Source organism: Hibiscus syriacus, unplaced genomic scaffold (assembly GCF_006381635.1).
Source record: "Hibiscus syriacus cultivar Baekdansim isolate YM2019G1 unplaced genomic scaffold, ASM638163v2 tig00110156_pilon, whole genome shotgun sequence".
Taxonomy (NCBI): Eukaryota; Viridiplantae; Streptophyta; class Magnoliopsida; order Malvales; family Malvaceae; genus Hibiscus; species Hibiscus syriacus.
Window position 1 is genome coordinate 2864438 of NW_024062606.1, and position 17814 is coordinate 2882251.

Sequence of the window (17814 nt, forward strand, 5' to 3'; positions counted from 1 at the left end):
AGCCAATTCTCACACGCCTAATCACCATGAAAAAAACAAATTATTAGTATAAAATTCAAGTTGATTTGGTAATGATTCGAGTTAAAAGACTGAAGCCAATATATAATCCATTCTGGGTTTAGAAAGAAGCAATTCAAGATATCAGCCAAATGGCCTTCAACATAAAGCATGAGGCACGGGATTTCTGAGTTTTTTTTTTTTTTTTGGATGGATGGTTTTCACTTCTCACTCAAAGTCAAGTGAAATTATCCAAGAAAATTGTTATTTTAATGAGAATCAAGTGGATGGTGACGCGTGGGAAGCAGTGATTTTGATCTCTCCTTCTCTTTTTACCTTGCCACTCTTATGACTTTCATAATATTCTATTTTGGATCTCCTCTTCGATTAGAAACCAAACCCACAATCATTCAATTCATGTAGATCAAATCAAACTCATACCCAGTTTTTGTTTCTTCCGTATCCATTGAACCCAGATGTTTGTTCTTGGAGATCTTGTTCGGGCCTTGTAAATCACTGTTTCTGTTTTCGATCTGTTTGGTGCAGAGAAAATGGCGGGGAGGTCTTTTCTGAACGGTGCTGAGAATAAAGAAAGCTTGCTTTCGAGGAAAGGGTATTCGGGGTTAGGCTCCTACGCCTCGAGCGGCGGCGAGGATGGCGTTAAAGGGCGGTGTTTCCGATCGTGCTGTGATTCGATCGAGTACTTGTGGGATGGCCTTCATGAACTCACTGTCAAGTTATATGAAATGGGTCGATCGGATCCTCGTAAGATCTTTTTCGCCTTCAAAACTGGGCTCACGCTAACGTCCGTCTCGTTGCTTATGCTATTCAAAGAGCCCCTTAGGGGTGCCAGCCAGTATTCAATCTGGGCAATTCTCACTGTCGTTTTGATCTTCGAATTCAGCGTAGGTAAGTAATATATATATATATACATATGAATAGCAAGCAGTGTTTATAAGATAATATTTCTTCTGATTTTCTTAATACGAAGATGTTTCAATACGTAGCTTAGAACATTCTATTTTATCACCGATAGAAATGTAAATGAGACAGACAGATTGAGTTACTCGAGATCATTTGGTCAAAGTTTCATTAACTCTCGAATCGAATGAACCCGAGCTCAAACTCAATTTAAATTTTTAACGAGTCGAAACGAAGCCGATTCGAAAAGCTCGTGAGTAATATTAACATTTATATGCTGATACTTTCTTAAAAAAATGGACGATATAAGTTTTCATGTACTGTTTGAGCTAGCTTCAATCAAACTAAGTCTAAGAATGTTTTGAGATTAGTTTTTTCGAGCACAAGTTTTAATATTTGATTTCAAGTCAAACGTAAAAATTTTAAACTCACGAGCTTTCGTGTCGAGTCGAACTCATTTTTATACTTTTCGAGTCGAATAATACTCGAACTTGACTAGGCTCGTTTATAATCCTAGTCACCGAGTACACTCAATGGGTTCATATATACACCTTACTATCGGCAGTTGTTTTTAACCGATGTGATTCGAATATTTCGTAGGTGCAACACTCAGCAAAGGTATCAACCGATCTATAGGAACGTTTTCTGCTGGAGTGGTAGGTTTAGGCATTGCAGAGCTATCGATAATGTCCGGAGAGTATGAAGAATATGTTATTTTGATAAGCATTTTCATAGCAGGTTTGGAGTTTTTATGATCATTTGTATTTACCTAAGGTCATTCAACTTTATGTATGAACTTGTGAAATCTTTCATTTCTGGTTTAGGATTCATTGCCAACTACTGCAAATTGTACCCTAAAGTGAAAACATACGAATACGCTTTCCGGGTGTTCTTGTTGACGTTCTGTATCGTGCTGGTGTCGGGAAACAACTCGAGAAATTTCATCCACACTGCCATTTGGAGATTGCTGCATATCTTCTTTGGCGCTGGCATGTCTGTGATTATAAGTATATGTGTTTTCCCCATATGGGCAGGGGAGGATTTGCATAAATCTGTGGTGAAAAATTTCAAGAGTGTTGCTTCTTCCTTGGAAGGTTAGTCTTTTGTTTCGAATACCGATCCTCTGTGGGATTTCGAAGCTGTTCCTGTTGATGTGCGGTTCTCGATCGAGCTCGTCGAGAGTGTGAACCAACACACCTGACAGAGCTCGTCGAGACTTTCAGTAGAGCCGCACATCGATAGTGTTATTTACCGAGCCTAAATTGACGAATCGTGTTGTTTTCCAGGGTGTGTTAAAGGGTATCTGCAATGTGTTGAATATGAGAGGATTCCTTCCAAAATTCTGACATACCAAGCGTATGATGATCCATTGTATAGCGCGTACAGATCAGTTGTGCAATCTTCAAGCCAAGAGGATACTTTGCTTGATTTTGCATCATGGGAGCCTCCACATGGTCCTTACAGATCATTCAACTATCCATGGAGGAACTTTGTCAAAGTGAGTGGTGCATTGAGGCATTGTGCATTCATGGTGATGGCAATGCACGGGTGTATGCTCTCGGAAATTCAGGCACCTCCGGAGAAGAGAAAGGTTTTCGCTCTGGAGATGCAGAGGGCTTGTACCACGGGGGCTAAAGTGCTGCGTGAGCTCGGAGAAAAAGTCGAAAAGATGGAGAAGTTGAGCCCGGGAGACATACTGAGGGAAGTTCACGAGGCCGGAGAGGATTTGCAGATGAAGGTCGATGACAAATCATACCTTCTAGTCAATTCAGAAAGCTGGGCATCCCCACCGCATCACAAGGACCTCGAAGAAGAAGTTAAAGAGGACGAGTACAAAGTGGTGATCAAATCCCTGAGCGATATGTCGATGGAGCCTCCGGATTTGGTTGCCTCGGAGAGTATGGCACAGAAACCGTCTTGGCCACGTCTCTCCGTCACTGCAGAAGCATTGCTGCAGCCTGGTCAGGACTCCAAAATATACGAGAGCGCTAGCTCGTTATCTCTAGCGACATTCGCATCACTCTTGATCGAGTTTGTTGCGAGGCTCCAGAATCTCGTCGACGCGTTCGAAGAGCTTAGCGAGAAAGCGAATTTCACGGATCCCCGCGACCAACCACCTCGAAAGGAGGCAACCGGATGTTGGAACAGATTAACAAGTTGCTTCCTGTCAAACAACTAGCTAGCGAGACAAAAGGTTTTAAGATTGATTTTCTGTTGTTGTAGATTCTTTTGTTCAACTTATTATTTTACATTTGTTCATGGTCATGAAATTTTCTGATGTTTCTAATGCATTAGTTAGTAAATGCCATATATATATATAAAGGTCTAATTTTGTATTTCCTACTTCTGCTTTACAAAGCAAAAAAGTTAGTCCCCCTGTTTTACCAAAAGTCCCTCTAATTGGTCAGAGGATTGAATTATAATAAATTGAAGTATAAGGACTATGATTATTTTTTTTCCAAAATAAAGAGATTAAAGCTACAATTAGACCTAAATTAAAGATGTCGAGGTAATCAAATTAGTTCTTTTACTAAGCCCATTTGGTGTGGCTTTCTAAAATCATTTTTTTGATTAAAAACTCGGTTCGACTATAAAAATAATGTCAAACTAGTAAAAAATGAAGAAAAAATTGTGGTGAAAACAGTAGTTTCAAACTAACCGTAAAAATTAGGGTTTCTAGCTTTTTCAATTTAAAATTTACGTTTGGAAGTAAATTATAAATTTATCCTTAACAATGCATGAGTTTCACTCAATTATGTATTTATGATTTATTTTAATAATTTAATACTAACATCCTTAAAAATAATTTATTTTAATTACTAATATTTTTAAATACTTTTTTGTCAAAACAAATATTTAAATTATTATTTCATAATAATTTTATGTATGCATATTAAAAAATATTACTAATATATTTTTCTTAATAAAATATTTCATATATAAAAATATTATTAGTGAGTTATCTTAAAATATTTTTATATTTCTATTATATTTTAAGTTTATATATTTTTATATATCATAATATTAATAAGTGTAGATATAATTTAAATGTTATGTTTTTAATTTACAATATAATATCTATAATGGAAATTTTATCTTTTTAAAATCATTTTTTAACAACAATTCCAAACAATTAAATTTTAAAATGTACTTTTGAACAATACTTTTAAAAGTCACTTTCCAAAAGTTGCGTTAAATTAACCCTAAGAATTAATACAGCGAACTATATATAATATAGAAGGGTTAAGGAATCATGTCCTAATTTTTATTATTTAATTCAATTTTAGATTGAATAAATGTCAAAATCAACAAAAATGAAGTCTTCGTCTCTTTATTGTTTTTATTTAAATATATTTTTTTAATTTATTCGTTTCAAGATTCAAATCTAATTTCGTCTTTGAATGAACATAAAGTGCAACTTGAAAGTCTTCAAATGTGAATTTATTCAACAATAGAAAGAGGGTTTGTATAATTAACTGTTAATGTTTAGGTAACTGATAATAACCCTAAGTTTAAATAGTAATTTAGATTAAATTGACTTGAATTATAAAGGACTTACCTAAGGCATGGTTCGGGTGAGCTTAAAATTGTAATTTATGATTCGAATGACAGCGCGTTGGAATAATAAATTATAAAATTGTTAAAAAAGGGATAAAGTATAAAAATGGTCTCCCGACTATAAGGTACAACTTCATTAAGTCCTTCGGTTATTAAAAAATATAAAATGATCCTTTGACTATAGTGTGTTTCTCTGTTGAGTCCATCGACTGTTAAAAGTTACAAAATGGTCACCTGACTATTCATTATGTTCTAAACTCGTCATTTTCTGTTAAAAAATTAACTGTTGTCTGAACTGAACGTTAGCATGATGAATGAGATATGCTAGTTGTTTGAAATTTTAGGATTGGATTCTATCATATCAGAGTCAATAGGTTAACGTCCAACTCAGATTGTCATCAATTTTTAACCAAAAATGATGAAATTGAAACATAATGAATAATTTGGTGACTATTTTGTAACTTTTAACAGTCGAGAGACTCAATAAAGCAACCCTCTATAGTCAAAGAACCGTTTTATAACTTTTAATAGTCGAGGGACTCATTCGTATATTTTACCCTAAAAACAATTAAGGTGGTAATGCAACTTAGCTTATGAAGATTATATAAAAAGAGCACATAAACAGTTGTTTTTGCAAGGTTCAATTAGTAATGACCATGCAGAAGCAAATGCAATACTTGTTTATTTATTAGCTCCCTCTGATAAACACCATCAAGTTAACCCCATTCTTCTTCTCTTCTTCTGCAAGCTTGTTTCTTTCTTCTCATGGAACCTTGTAGCCTGAAAAATAGCAACAAAATCAATATTTCTTAACCTTGTTTTAGGTTGACTTGATTCAATTTTCTCGGCAGCCAATCAAGTAAAATATTGCTACAAAGCCCCCTAATCTTTTAACTTTTCTCAAGTGAGATCCCATAGTTTTGATTTGTATCCAAACAAGTCCTTATATTAAAAGAAGAGGGCTACTTACTTCCACATTTCTTCCCAGATTGCCTGTTCCTAATGTTGCACCTTTTAGGGATGCCAATGGCAATTCCAGGATTGATTCCAGCCTGCTTTGCCAATGGTGATAACAATATAGCACATAGGCACCTCGGAGAAGCTTTGAGCAAGGCACCAACCTTAGAGCAACAACCAGGCGGAACTTTCACCTTCGCGTTCCCGGCCGTTCCTAAGCACGGGCTTAAACTTACCGCAGCCGACCTAATCGGGGTCTTCCCGCACTCCCCGGCTGCTTCGATTTTGTTAGCGCACATCACGGAACTTATACCGAACACGAACAATGCAACGAGGAAGTAAGGTTTTAAGCCAACACCCATGTTTCTTAAGCTCCAAAGTTCACACTTCTCAACACAATTTCCTAACAACTGACACTATGTATGTATATATACACACACACACAAATGAGGGGACGAAGGGTTGTGTGGTGGTTGAATGTGGAAGACCTTTTTTCAAGGTTCATCATCTTCTTCTTCCTTAGTTTATTCAATGTGGGATCTTTTTTGAACCAATTTTAAATCTTACACTATGTCAAAAGGCAGGGGAGGAGCTAGGGGTCAGGCCCTAAAATGGAAAAAATGTTCTATAGTCCTTTAAGAAATTATATAGTTATAAATTAGTACAATTAAAAACTGCAATTCTGACCCCTTAAAAATCTGTGTCCCTAGTAAAATGATTGCCAATCGTTTACTAATTATCATAGAATTTTCTGGTTATATGTAGAATTCCCCCCATTTATACTAGAGGTGTTCATAATTCGCTTAAAACCCAATTAACCGACCGAACCAAATTTTTCGTTGGATAATCGCTCGATTAATTTTAGATTCGGTCGGTTAACGGTTAAAGATTTTTTTTTCAAATTTCAGTTTCGGTTAAGTTGGTTCGAAATCGGTTAATTAACCGAATAAATCAAAATCATTAAATATTTAATATATTATACATATTATTTAGCTTTAGATGTATTTAAACTTCGATTTTAACCCAAAAAACCAAAAATATTTAATATTTAATATAATATATATTATATATTATTTCTATATTAATTATAAATTTCGATTAATTCGATTAACCAACCAATTAATTGAACAAAATCGGTTCGATTAACGATTAAAGTGGGAAAATTCAATTAATGAAATAGAGATAAAATACACAAATAATTATTAAAATATACATAAATAATCTTTTTAGTCATTAAAAGTTTACAAATTATAAAATGGTGATTAAAATTTTCAAAATATCACAAAATTGTTATTCCGCACTATATCTATTTTAGTAATTATATCAACACCAAGGCCTTTTGACTATCGGCATGCTTGGAATTGGAATCATTCAATAATTCCCTCCACTATGATCTATACGAGTGGTGCCGACGGGTCAAGTTAGGTTCCAAGACTAAGAAAAAGTATTAAATCATAAATATTTTAAAGTCATTATACTATTTTTCATAAAATAGACCGTAATGAACTACCACATGGATAATTAAAATACCATATAATTAAAGAAAACAAAACACGTCAACACATACATAAATATCTTAGAAAAAAGTCTAAGCCCATCGAAGAGAGATTCAGAATCCCAAAAAAAAACATTGTTTACAAGAAAAGTTCAACTCAAATGGATCCACTGGTAGATTTCAGGCCAGTTTGCTCAACATGCTGAAGCTTGAAAAATGAAGATGAAAAAAAAAACCAAACAGAAGGGTGTTAGAATCTTAGAACAAATCTTAACAAATTTTGTTCTTGTTGGATTTTCTCTCACTGACATATTTCTTCCAGTAAGCCATGACTTCCCTTTGAGTCTCGATATCAGTCTTCTTAACGGTGCCGTTTTGCGCGTCCGCTTCGCCGGCGATGGCCAGTTTGGCATTGACCTTAGCGGGGAGGGTGTCGAGCTCGTGGAGCACCTTCTCGATGTCGATCACGAGTCGCTCGGCCAGGGTGCGGGAGAAGTCTTCCCTGATCACGACGCGTAGCACGGTGATGTGCTGAGCGTCGGCCGGCATGGTGTAGGCCGGCACGATCCAACCAAATCGGCGCAACATGTCGGATATCTCGAACTCGTTGTGACGCTTGTTGTCCTTGAGGGAGAATGCCACCAGAGGAACACCGTCGTCCTTGGACACGATGTTGTATCGCCCTGTTTTCTCCAACCCTTCTTTCAGGACCATGGCGTTCTCATGACAATTCTCCATCACATTCCTGTATCCCTGTATGATTCAAACACCGTTGCATCACATAATTCACATTAGTATTAGATAAAGCAACTAAGCACAAGTATCTATACACATCACAGCAGATCCTATGGTCCGATTCGGATTAACGCAACATTATCCGTATTGTCTTAACTCGGACGGAATTACGATGAAATTATGGACCATAGGGGTTCACCATGTCCCCTTACATACCTCATATCCCAAACGGATCAGTTGGTAGTACTGAGCAATGACTTGACTAGAACCTGCAGATAAACATAACACAAGTTTAGCGTTGGTTCATACATAGTTACATACATGCATACATACATACTGTAAATTGGGAAAAATAAGAGAAGAAATTGGATTGGCAAAGTGACCTTTGGAGAAATTGAGAGTGAAAGTGGGTTGATCAGCTCCAAGATAGTTAATGTGGAAGATGAGTTCTTCAGGCAAATCATCTTTGCTCCTCCAGATAACCCAACCAATACCAGCATAAACAAGACCATATTTATGGCCACTCACATTAATACTCTTCACAAGGGGAAGCCTAAAGTCCCACTCGAGTTCTGGATACAAAAATGGTGCGATAAATCCGCCGCTAGCCGCATCAACATGGATCGGGGTATCCCACCTGCAGATAACAGATCAATAAGTCACACTTGAAAATTCATATTATCATCATGTTCATGCAAAAAAAAAACAGATGCGATATGTTACCCCGTTTCTTTGTTCTTTTCGATCAAGAGGTCGTTTAGAAGCTTGACGTCTTCGAATTCGCCATTGAGGGTGGAACCCAAGATTGCAGCAACACAGATGGTGTTTTCATCGACCATTTCCACTGCCTTGACAGGGTCCATCACGTAGTACCCTTCACTGAGTTTCACTTCTTTCAACTCAACTTCAAAGTACCTAGCGAATTTCTCCCAGCAGACCTGAACATTGGCACCGGTCACGATGTTGGGCTTATCATAAGGTTTCCCTTCAGCTTTACGCTTGTTTTGCCATTTTCTCTTGAAAGCAAGGCCGGCCAACATGATTGCCTCCGACGAACCAACGGTTCCCACTCCCACGGCAGCCTCGCCGTCCCCCAACGGCGCGTTGAACAAGTGTGCTATTATGTTCACACACCGATTCTGCATCAAAAAGAAAAACAAAATCAGTCACAGATCAAGGTGGTTTGACTTTTTTCCCCCTTGAATCTAAAACAAGAAGATATAGTCTATAGATCTACCTGAAGCTCAGTGGTGACAGGGTATTCATCCATGTCAACGTAGTTCTTGTTAATGGAGTCCATGATAAGCTTATCACATTCAGGTTCCATCCAAGTAGTAACAAAAGAGGCAAGGTTCAACCTGGGGTTCCCATCCAGCATCAGTTCATCGTTGATGATCTGAAACGCAGCTTCCTTTGGTATAGAGTTTTCCGGCATCTTGAACCTGCAAATTTTTTTATTTACATATAAAAATTAGTAAACTTTTTTTCCGCCATTGATGGAAACTCAAAATGCTTCATGTTTCGTGGGATCATTTTTACCTGGGAAGTGAGTCTCGGACATAACGTGAGGCAAAAGTGGAGTGAATCGAGACATCACTTTGAGATGCTGTCTTGGATAACACCATTGTTGAGAAAATGTAGTACCAGAAAGAGAGAGATCGAAGATTTTTTTTTTTGGTATAAAGTTAAAGCAGTTGATGCTTGGTGAAGGGAAGCAGAGAAATGGTATTTATAGGGGGATGTTTATTGTTTTGGTCTTTGCCACGTGTCCACCATCATGTACATGAACCCTGGCTGCAGGTTGGCTGGTTGTTTCCGCGCTCACAGGCCGAACATATTGAAAATTCAATAGCCAAATTAAAGGTAAAAGACGGTTACAAGTAAATGGAGCTTTCCAGCTCACCTCTAATTTTATAGTTTTCTAATTACCTGTTTCCCACTTCTGGGAACTTTCCCACTCGTTGCGCAATAAAAGTTTTGGGTAAACTACATATTTAATCATTCATCTATTCGTGTGGTTTAGTTTTGATCATCTAACTATTCTTTTAAAATTATATTTAACGTCACATTTTGATCCTGTTTTGATCACCTACCATTAAAAAATAGACTTATTGATATGACAACTTTTATTTTTCTAATTACTATGTGAGTATGTAACATTAACTTATGGTAACACGTTGACATCATTAATAACTTTTCAATGATAGATGACTAAAATGGAGCTAAAACACAATGTTAGTTACGGTTTTGAAAATAAATAATAGGATGACTAAAACAGAACTGCGAGAATAAGTGGGTGACTAAATAATAGTTTACCCAAAATTTATTTGGCTAATCTATAGATTTCATCACTAATTTTTTCTAACTTTTATTTTGGTTACCTCTATTATGAAACCAAGGAAATGACCATCCAGCTCAGTTGGTAGAGCACATGGTTCTTAACCTTGAGGTCGTGGGTTCGAGTTTCACGGAGGGCATTTCATAATTTGGAGGTCTCTCACGGAAGCTGCTCTCAACCTGGCATTGGGGGCAGCCTACTATCTTACATCTCCTTTCCCCATTACATATGGGAATAAGGGTCAGCTAATTTTATTAGGAAACCAAGATAATACAATTTTGTTGATGATATAAAATATATGTATTTGTATGTGTAATTACACAATATTTTGGATAATGTGAGGAAGAACAAATAATTTTATTTATTTTTTAATAAATAAATATAAAATACGAGGATCTATAATTAAAATTATTATTTGAGGGCTAATACAATCCAAACTATCAATATTAAAATATTCATTAAATATCTTATTTATATCTATTTAATATAAAAGAATTAAAGTATCTGCAATAGTGGGGATGGATGGTTAATTAATTTTAATAATAATATTTTAAAATTATGTAAAATTAAAAAAAAATTACTAGCGGATGATATCCCCTCTCTAAAGATTTGACATACCACATGCAACCATTACACGTTGACAGCAGAAGTTTAATCCTCTGTAATTTATCCTTTTGTTCACCAAAAAAAAATTAAAATTAACATAATACATTATTTAAATGTGAATAAAATGGTACTTATTTTTATAATAAAAATATAAAAATAATTTTAAAAAATAAAATATAAATATTTAATTGTTTAAACGCCCATGAATCAATGTCCTCGGAGAGTGCAAGACTTAATCGAATTCTAAAAAATACTTTTAGCCATTTATTTATATTGCTTCAATGAAAGTTGTTAGTATTATGAGATGGAATAATATATGGCCAATCTCGTCCAAAAATAATTCAGTATTTTAATTTTATATTTCAAATATTCAATTAATTATGTTTTAAGAATTATAATTTATTCAATTTTTTATTATGCATGAAATACTTAATTTTCAAAAAGAATATTTAAACCCATTTTTACATTTTTTTATTAATTAAAAGCGGTCTTAGTGAATATATGTATCATAAGACGATAAATGAACTATGATAGTATCTAATATTTTATTTCAGAGAATAAATTCTCACATCTCAATACATGTTAATAATTTTCTTATCCAATCATGACATTAAAATTATGCTCCCGAATCTCAAGGAAATAAAATATTTCTAAAATAATAATATCTTTCACATGTTGTAATATCTTGTACATGTCAAAGGTCAAAAATTATTTTTTGACGATATATAGGATAATAAATAATATTTGTTTATAATTTTTTAATTATATTTTGTTAAAAATTTATATTTGAGCAATTATATTGTAGAATGTATATATTTTTCTAATGGTTAAAAAAGATTATATGTCTACATTTTTAAAAAATAATATAAAATACTTGCAATATAATATATATTTAGATTTTCAATTATTAATAATCTGTATATATAACTTATAAATATAATTTTTTGAACATAAAAAATAAAACTAAAACCATTCGATAAGTGCAGGGAAAAGAGAAAAATTAAGTTTATTTTTTCACGCCTAGAACTATGATATATAAAAATTGCTGATCCTTTTTTTCATATGTATAGGGTAAGGGGATGTAAGATAGTAGACTATCCCCAATACCAAGTTGAGAGCAACTTCCGTAAGAGACCTCCAAATTATGAAATACCCTACGTGAGACTCGATCTCACGACCTCAATATTAAAAACCTTGTGCTCTACCAACTGAGCTGGATGATCATTTCTTAATTATGATATATGATACCTATAATTGTTGTTTGAGTGAAATGAAACCTCCAATTATAATATTTAAAAGTAGGATTGAGTTTGATGTAAACTATTTAGATATATGATACTTTAAACCTGACAAGTACGCATAACAAAAATAAAAATATTTTAAAAATACAAAAATTAACTTAAATAATATTTTATATATTAAAAATATCAACAAAGTCAACAAACGCGGGTTAATGCCGAAAGGAGGGCCATTCCCGTTGAAGGAGGTGGGAAAGGAAGGAAACCGGCATCTGTCAGTCATAGACCGGCCGTGCTTTTATCTTGCCAGTTGCATGCTTGGGCCACAACGCGCAATTGTCGTGTAATTGCAATAATCTTTTATTTATTTATTGGGTAAAATACATAAATGGTCCCCTGACTATAGGGTATTGATTTATTGAGTCTATAGAATATTAAAAGTTACATAATGGTCACCTAGCTACTTATTATATTCCAAACTCATCCTTTTTCTTTAAAAATTTAATGATTGTCTGAGTTGTATGTTAACCTATTGACTAAGATATGATAAAATTTAATCTTATAATCTCAAACGACTATCATATCATAGTCAACATGCTAACATTCAGCTCAGATGATAATTAAATTTTTAACGAAAAATGACTAGTTTTGAACACAATGAATAGTTGAGTGACAATTTTTTAACTTTTAATAGTCGAGGGACTCAACAAAGTAACTCCCGATAGTCAAGGGATTATTTTGTAACTTTTAATAATCAGATAACTTAATAAAGTAATATCTTATAGTCAGGGAACCATTTATGAACTTGACCCTTATTTATTTAGGATCTGTTATATTTTTGTTGACAACAACGAAAAGTTTTCATGGATTGATTAGTAAAATGTGAAATGAACCCAAATACCAATTCTAACTACAAATTCAAAGGACTTTTCAATTGAGTACCTGTCGTGATCAAAATCAAACCTACTTTTCAACGCAAGAAAACAAGTTTCATTGAACTCCTTTTGCTAGGGTATATTTCTTTCATAATTTTATTAATAAAAAAATTCTGTTTTAACTCTTTCATATGTAAATTTATAGGTAGATTTTTAATCATTTTATAGGTAAATTTATTTATTTTTGTACGGATCTTTCGAATAATAATTTTTAATCATTTTATTTAAAGATTACAAATAATTGTTTATTTGATAAAAAGATTATAAGTAATCATAGATCATCGTTACTCACCCATCCAAAATGGTTACAAGTAAACTCATGTAATTTTTTGTTCATCTTAAGTTATGGACGATCAAAACTTGATTTAATAAGAAAAACCGACTCAAAGAATTTTAGATAAGGTTTGAATGACAAATGATGATTCGTTAACTTGACTAGTTCAAAAAAATTTAACACGATTTAACTCGACTCGATCGAATAAAAGTTGAATTAAAATTTTAAGAAGCGAAAAAAGGAACCTATGGGCCGTCCCAATCAAGTGCACTTAACCCCCATATAAATCGTAAAATTTGGCCTAAATAACAAAGGGGAAAGGGTTCATGGCTAGCATTTTCATAACCCAATTTTGCACTAGTCAAACGAAAGAAGAAGCCTTTATGCATTATTTGTTGATAGTATTCTTTTTAAGATTAAGGGGGCGTTTGATTGGAGTCATCTCACATTATCAAGGGAATAGAATCTCATTCTCCCGTTTGGTTGGCCAATAATCTCAATCCCTGATAATCTTTTATTTCCAACAGTGATATTTTGGGGGTATATTATAAGGAATGTGAATACCTCTATTCTCTTAGGTATTGTTGGATTACCGGCGTTTTGGACTAAAATGCCTTTAGTTTTTTTCAAAAATATCTTTATTCTGTCGTTGAATAAAAAAATTTCTACAAAGGTTAAATTACAAATTTATTATTAAACTATTTTAGATTTACAAAAAAAATCCATAATTAGAATTTTATATAAATTTCAGGGGTTAAAATAAAATTTTACCCTTTCATTAAACTTATTTATTTTTTAAATTTTGTAAAAAAATTATATAAATTGTATGAATTTAATTTTTTTAAGGAAAATATATAAATTAATTGTAATAATATTATAGTAGAATTCAACTCGTTAAAAACAAATATATAAAAAGGATAATTTAGTAAAATATACATTCTAATAATATTTTATTCCTTTAATCAAATAATTTAATCTTACATTTCTGCTAAATGAATCAAACACAAAATACAACATTTTCAGTAATCTTATTCCTTCCGGTAATCTTATTCTCACTGATAATCTTACATTCCGCGAACTAAACACACCGGCTTTAAAGTTAACAAATTGTAGGGTTTTGTACCAAAGTCACCGTTGTTGAGGGGTATTTTCGTTGGGGAAATTGGAATTATGCTGCTTTGGAATCTCATTTTTCTTGAACCAGCTTGTCCAGCACCCTAACAGAGACCATTCTATTTCTAGCCGCCATCGGCCCGCCACTTGTTTCTATGACAATTATTATACGTGATGTCGTAATTAGATATTGATGGTTTTAATAAATGGTATAATAACAAAATTATCCTTGATTTTTTGTACAAATAATTATTTTGTCCTTTATTTTCTTTTCGTGACGTTTTAAGTTATAAGTTTCATTTTGGAGCAAAATATACCTTGGTTTGATGAAAATTGTTAGTTAAATAGCTGTTAATGTTTGATACGGATGTGGTAATTTTATATACCACTTCAGCAAAAATATGTTTTTAGAGTAAACTATAATTATAACTAATTACATATACTCTTATAAAATTATATTGAAAAATATTTTTGATGACGTAGTATCACATCTGGACCTGCAGTAACAATAAGAGGTATTGATTTTTAGTCAACTAACGATTTTCATTCATCCAATAATATTTTACTCCAAAATAAAACGTTAGAAGCTAACATGCTCCAAAGAAAAAGATAAGAGATAAAATGACTATTTATACAAAGCTTGAAGGTAATTTTGTTGTAGGCCTTAATAAAATTATTTTTGTTATAAAATAAATTAAAATGTTTATTTTAAATATAATAATAGTCATTGGTTCTAATTTATATTGTATAATAATTTTATATGGTTAACCATTAAGAAAGTTTACTCACATTTTTATTGTTTTCCTGATATATTTATATTTATGTTCGCGCTAACACTTCAATAACAATCAACAACTTTCATATATATATATATATATATATATATATATATATATATATATTAAAATTCTCATTTCTTTATTTTATATGTCTACGTCCAAAATACGTCACATATCAACTCACCACAAAAGGGAAAATCACGCATGAAAATAGAAAAAAAAGGCGTAATAATAAAATTAGCCCTCATAGTTTACCAAAATGGTCATTTTACCCCTATTCTTTTTTGAGCATTTTGACCTATAATGTTTCATTCTTGTGTAAAAAGACCCATAACATTTGATAAAATAATCATTTTGTCTCTTATGGACATTTTAGTCCTCGACGTTTCATTTTAGGTTAAAAAAACTCACATTTTAAAGTGTTAACCGCGTGTTAATTAATGATTTTCATATATAAAGGGAACTTTTTGCCTCTAAAGTGAAACGTGAGGCTAAAATATTATAAAAAAAGAATAAGGGTCAAAATGATTATTTTAATAAATATTGGGAGGTGTTTTTGACATTATACCAAAAGAAGGAAGAAAGAAGGTATTTTATAGATAGTAGACTACAACTTGGATAATATAATTAAGGAAAGTGAATTAGGTAGATGTCATAGTCGCTTATTTAATGTTCTACATTATTGGTTAGTCGATAAATATAAAATCTCAATTTCTATGGTTAAAATTTGCTTATTTTTCCTTTATTCTTTTCCTTCGAAGTTGATACTTCTATATGTGCAAATTGCAAATGACTACCTTATCCCTCGCTCCATAGGCGGTGCTAGGGTGGTAGTGGCCATGCCATCCTAAATTAATAAAATTACATGTAAACTCTTTTAAAATTGGTAAAATTTTAGATTAATACATATTAAAATTATATGTTATTATTTTAAACTGATAGATATTTGATGTAATCTTTTAAAAAAAACCAGGAGAAAGTATACAAATAGTCTACTGAATATATGATATTGTTTTATTAAGTCATCAACTATTAAAAGTTATAAAATAGTCATTTGACTATAGAATGTTGCTTTGTTGAGTCACTCGACTATTAAAAATACAAAATAGCTACCTGACTATTCATTATGTTATAGACTTGTCATTCTCTGTTAAAAAATAGACGATATTTGATTTGAACATTAACCTATTCATTGTGATAAGATCAAATATGATCCTAGAATCTCAAATGTCTATCATGACCCAACCATCATGTTGACGTCCAACTTAAACGATCGTCAACAGAAAAAGATAAGTTTGGAACATAATAAATAATCATGTGACCGTTTTATAACTTTTAATAATCAAGAGACTTCACAATATCATTTTATAACTTCTAATAATCAAATGAATTAATAAAACAATACCCTATAATCAATGAACCACTTATGTACTTTACCCTAAACATTATAACATGTAGTAATACAATAACAAATTATATTTGAACTTTTATTAAAAAAAATATATAATTTAATTTCAATTGCTCGAAAAGAACTTCTAACTTCACTCAAGTTGGTTCATAGAGCAGTAATGTGGATGACGACTTGAGTTTAGTAATTAATTATTTGATTTAATGTATTTACTAGTCAGAATCATTTAATGTAACCTAAATAATAAAGATCATAGTTAATATGCACTTGAAATCTCAAAGAAAATAGTAATTGCACTCTCTGATATATTTTTAATCATAATTAACACACAATTAAAACTTATTGATTTTTTGAAAATAAAATAGTGCATAAATTAAAATTTGACGATATTATTGAAAAATAAATAAGGGGAAAAAGTAAAATGAATGATAAATAACAAAATACATAATTTATTTCGTTAATCACCTATTTTAACGTTTTTATTTTGATTATTTAAGTGCTTAATGTTACATTATATTCCATTTCTATTTTAGTCATTTGTTATTAAAAGATTAACAATAATATTAATGTGGTATTTATTATTATTATTTTAATTTTTATATCATTTTTTATTATTAGTAATTTTATATTTTTAATTAATTTTATTCGATTAATAAAGTGATAATATTATACAATTTAAATATAAATTTTAGTGAAAATATTACATGGTATATGTCTAGCTCAATGGTTAAATATTTGACCTTTAATAAGAGGGTTCTAGATCTATTCTCATCATCGACATTTAATTTTTTAGTTGGTCGAATAAAATTAATTGAAAAATATTATGTTAATAATTTTATTAAATTTTATGATAAATGACCAAAATAAAAAACAAAACATAACATAAGATATAATTTTAAAAGATAATTAAATCACTGAAATAAAAATAAAAAGATGGATAAATAATAAAAGATTTTAGAAATAGAGAAAGAAACGAGCAGTAAAAACCTTTGATTTTTATATTAAGAACAGGCAGCTCAAGGTTTTGTAACCTTTTGACTAGTGTCGGCTGCATAAAAACTAAATTCCTCAGCCGCCTTTTCTACTCACCGTTATTTTTTTTAAACAATCGTTCTCTGCAATGTTATTTTGAATTTTTTTAATTAATTTGTAATATTAATTTAAATTTTATCCAAAGATTTTAATATCATAGACATAATGTTTACATTTTAGAAAATTATTATAAATTATATCATATTAAATATATTTGATTTTACATCATTTACATAACATTTTAACAAGAATACTGATTAAATTAAATTTAGTTGACTATAACTATTTGTATTTTAATAAAAAAAAACATATGGTGACTTCAAAATCTTTTACCGAAAGCTAAATATTAAACAAATAAATAAATTGCCAATATATTATATAGTTTTGAGCTCGTCTAATGCGTGGATTAAATAATATTTTTAAACACA

General features: G+C 31.7%; 3 protein-coding genes across 3 annotated transcripts; 1 reads left to right on the top strand and 2 right to left on the bottom strand.

The window, feature by feature from the left end:
- Positions 1-355: 355 nt before the first annotated feature.
- Positions 356-3206, top strand: LOC120216062 (aluminum-activated malate transporter 4-like). Its single transcript, XM_039213579.1, has 4 exons — positions 356-906; positions 1519-1656; positions 1743-2012; positions 2205-3206. Exons 1-4 carry the CDS (start codon positions 549-551, stop codon positions 3095-3097), a joined length of 1659 nt encoding a protein of 552 aa, XP_039069510.1. The 5' UTR covers positions 356-548; the 3' UTR covers positions 3098-3206.
- A 2021-nt stretch (positions 3207-5227) lies between these two features.
- On the bottom strand, positions 5228-5801 carry LOC120216070 (non-specific lipid-transfer protein 4-like). Its single transcript, XM_039213591.1, has 2 exons — positions 5447-5801; positions 5228-5256 (listed from the first exon to the last, which is right to left on the bottom strand). Exons 1-2 carry the CDS (start codon positions 5793-5795, stop codon positions 5240-5242), a joined length of 366 nt encoding a protein of 121 aa, XP_039069522.1. The 5' UTR covers positions 5796-5801; the 3' UTR covers positions 5228-5239.
- Positions 5802-7159: 1358 nt separating this feature from the next.
- Positions 7160-9369, bottom strand: LOC120216065 (glutamate decarboxylase). The gene is made up of 6 exons (XM_039213583.1): positions 9203-9369; positions 8901-9105; positions 8387-8802; positions 8047-8300; positions 7880-7932; positions 7160-7681 (listed from the first exon to the last, which is right to left on the bottom strand). Exons 1-6 carry the CDS (start codon positions 9286-9288, stop codon positions 7199-7201), a joined length of 1497 nt encoding a protein of 498 aa, XP_039069514.1. The 5' UTR covers positions 9289-9369; the 3' UTR covers positions 7160-7198.
- Between the last annotated feature and the right edge of the window lie 8445 nt (positions 9370-17814).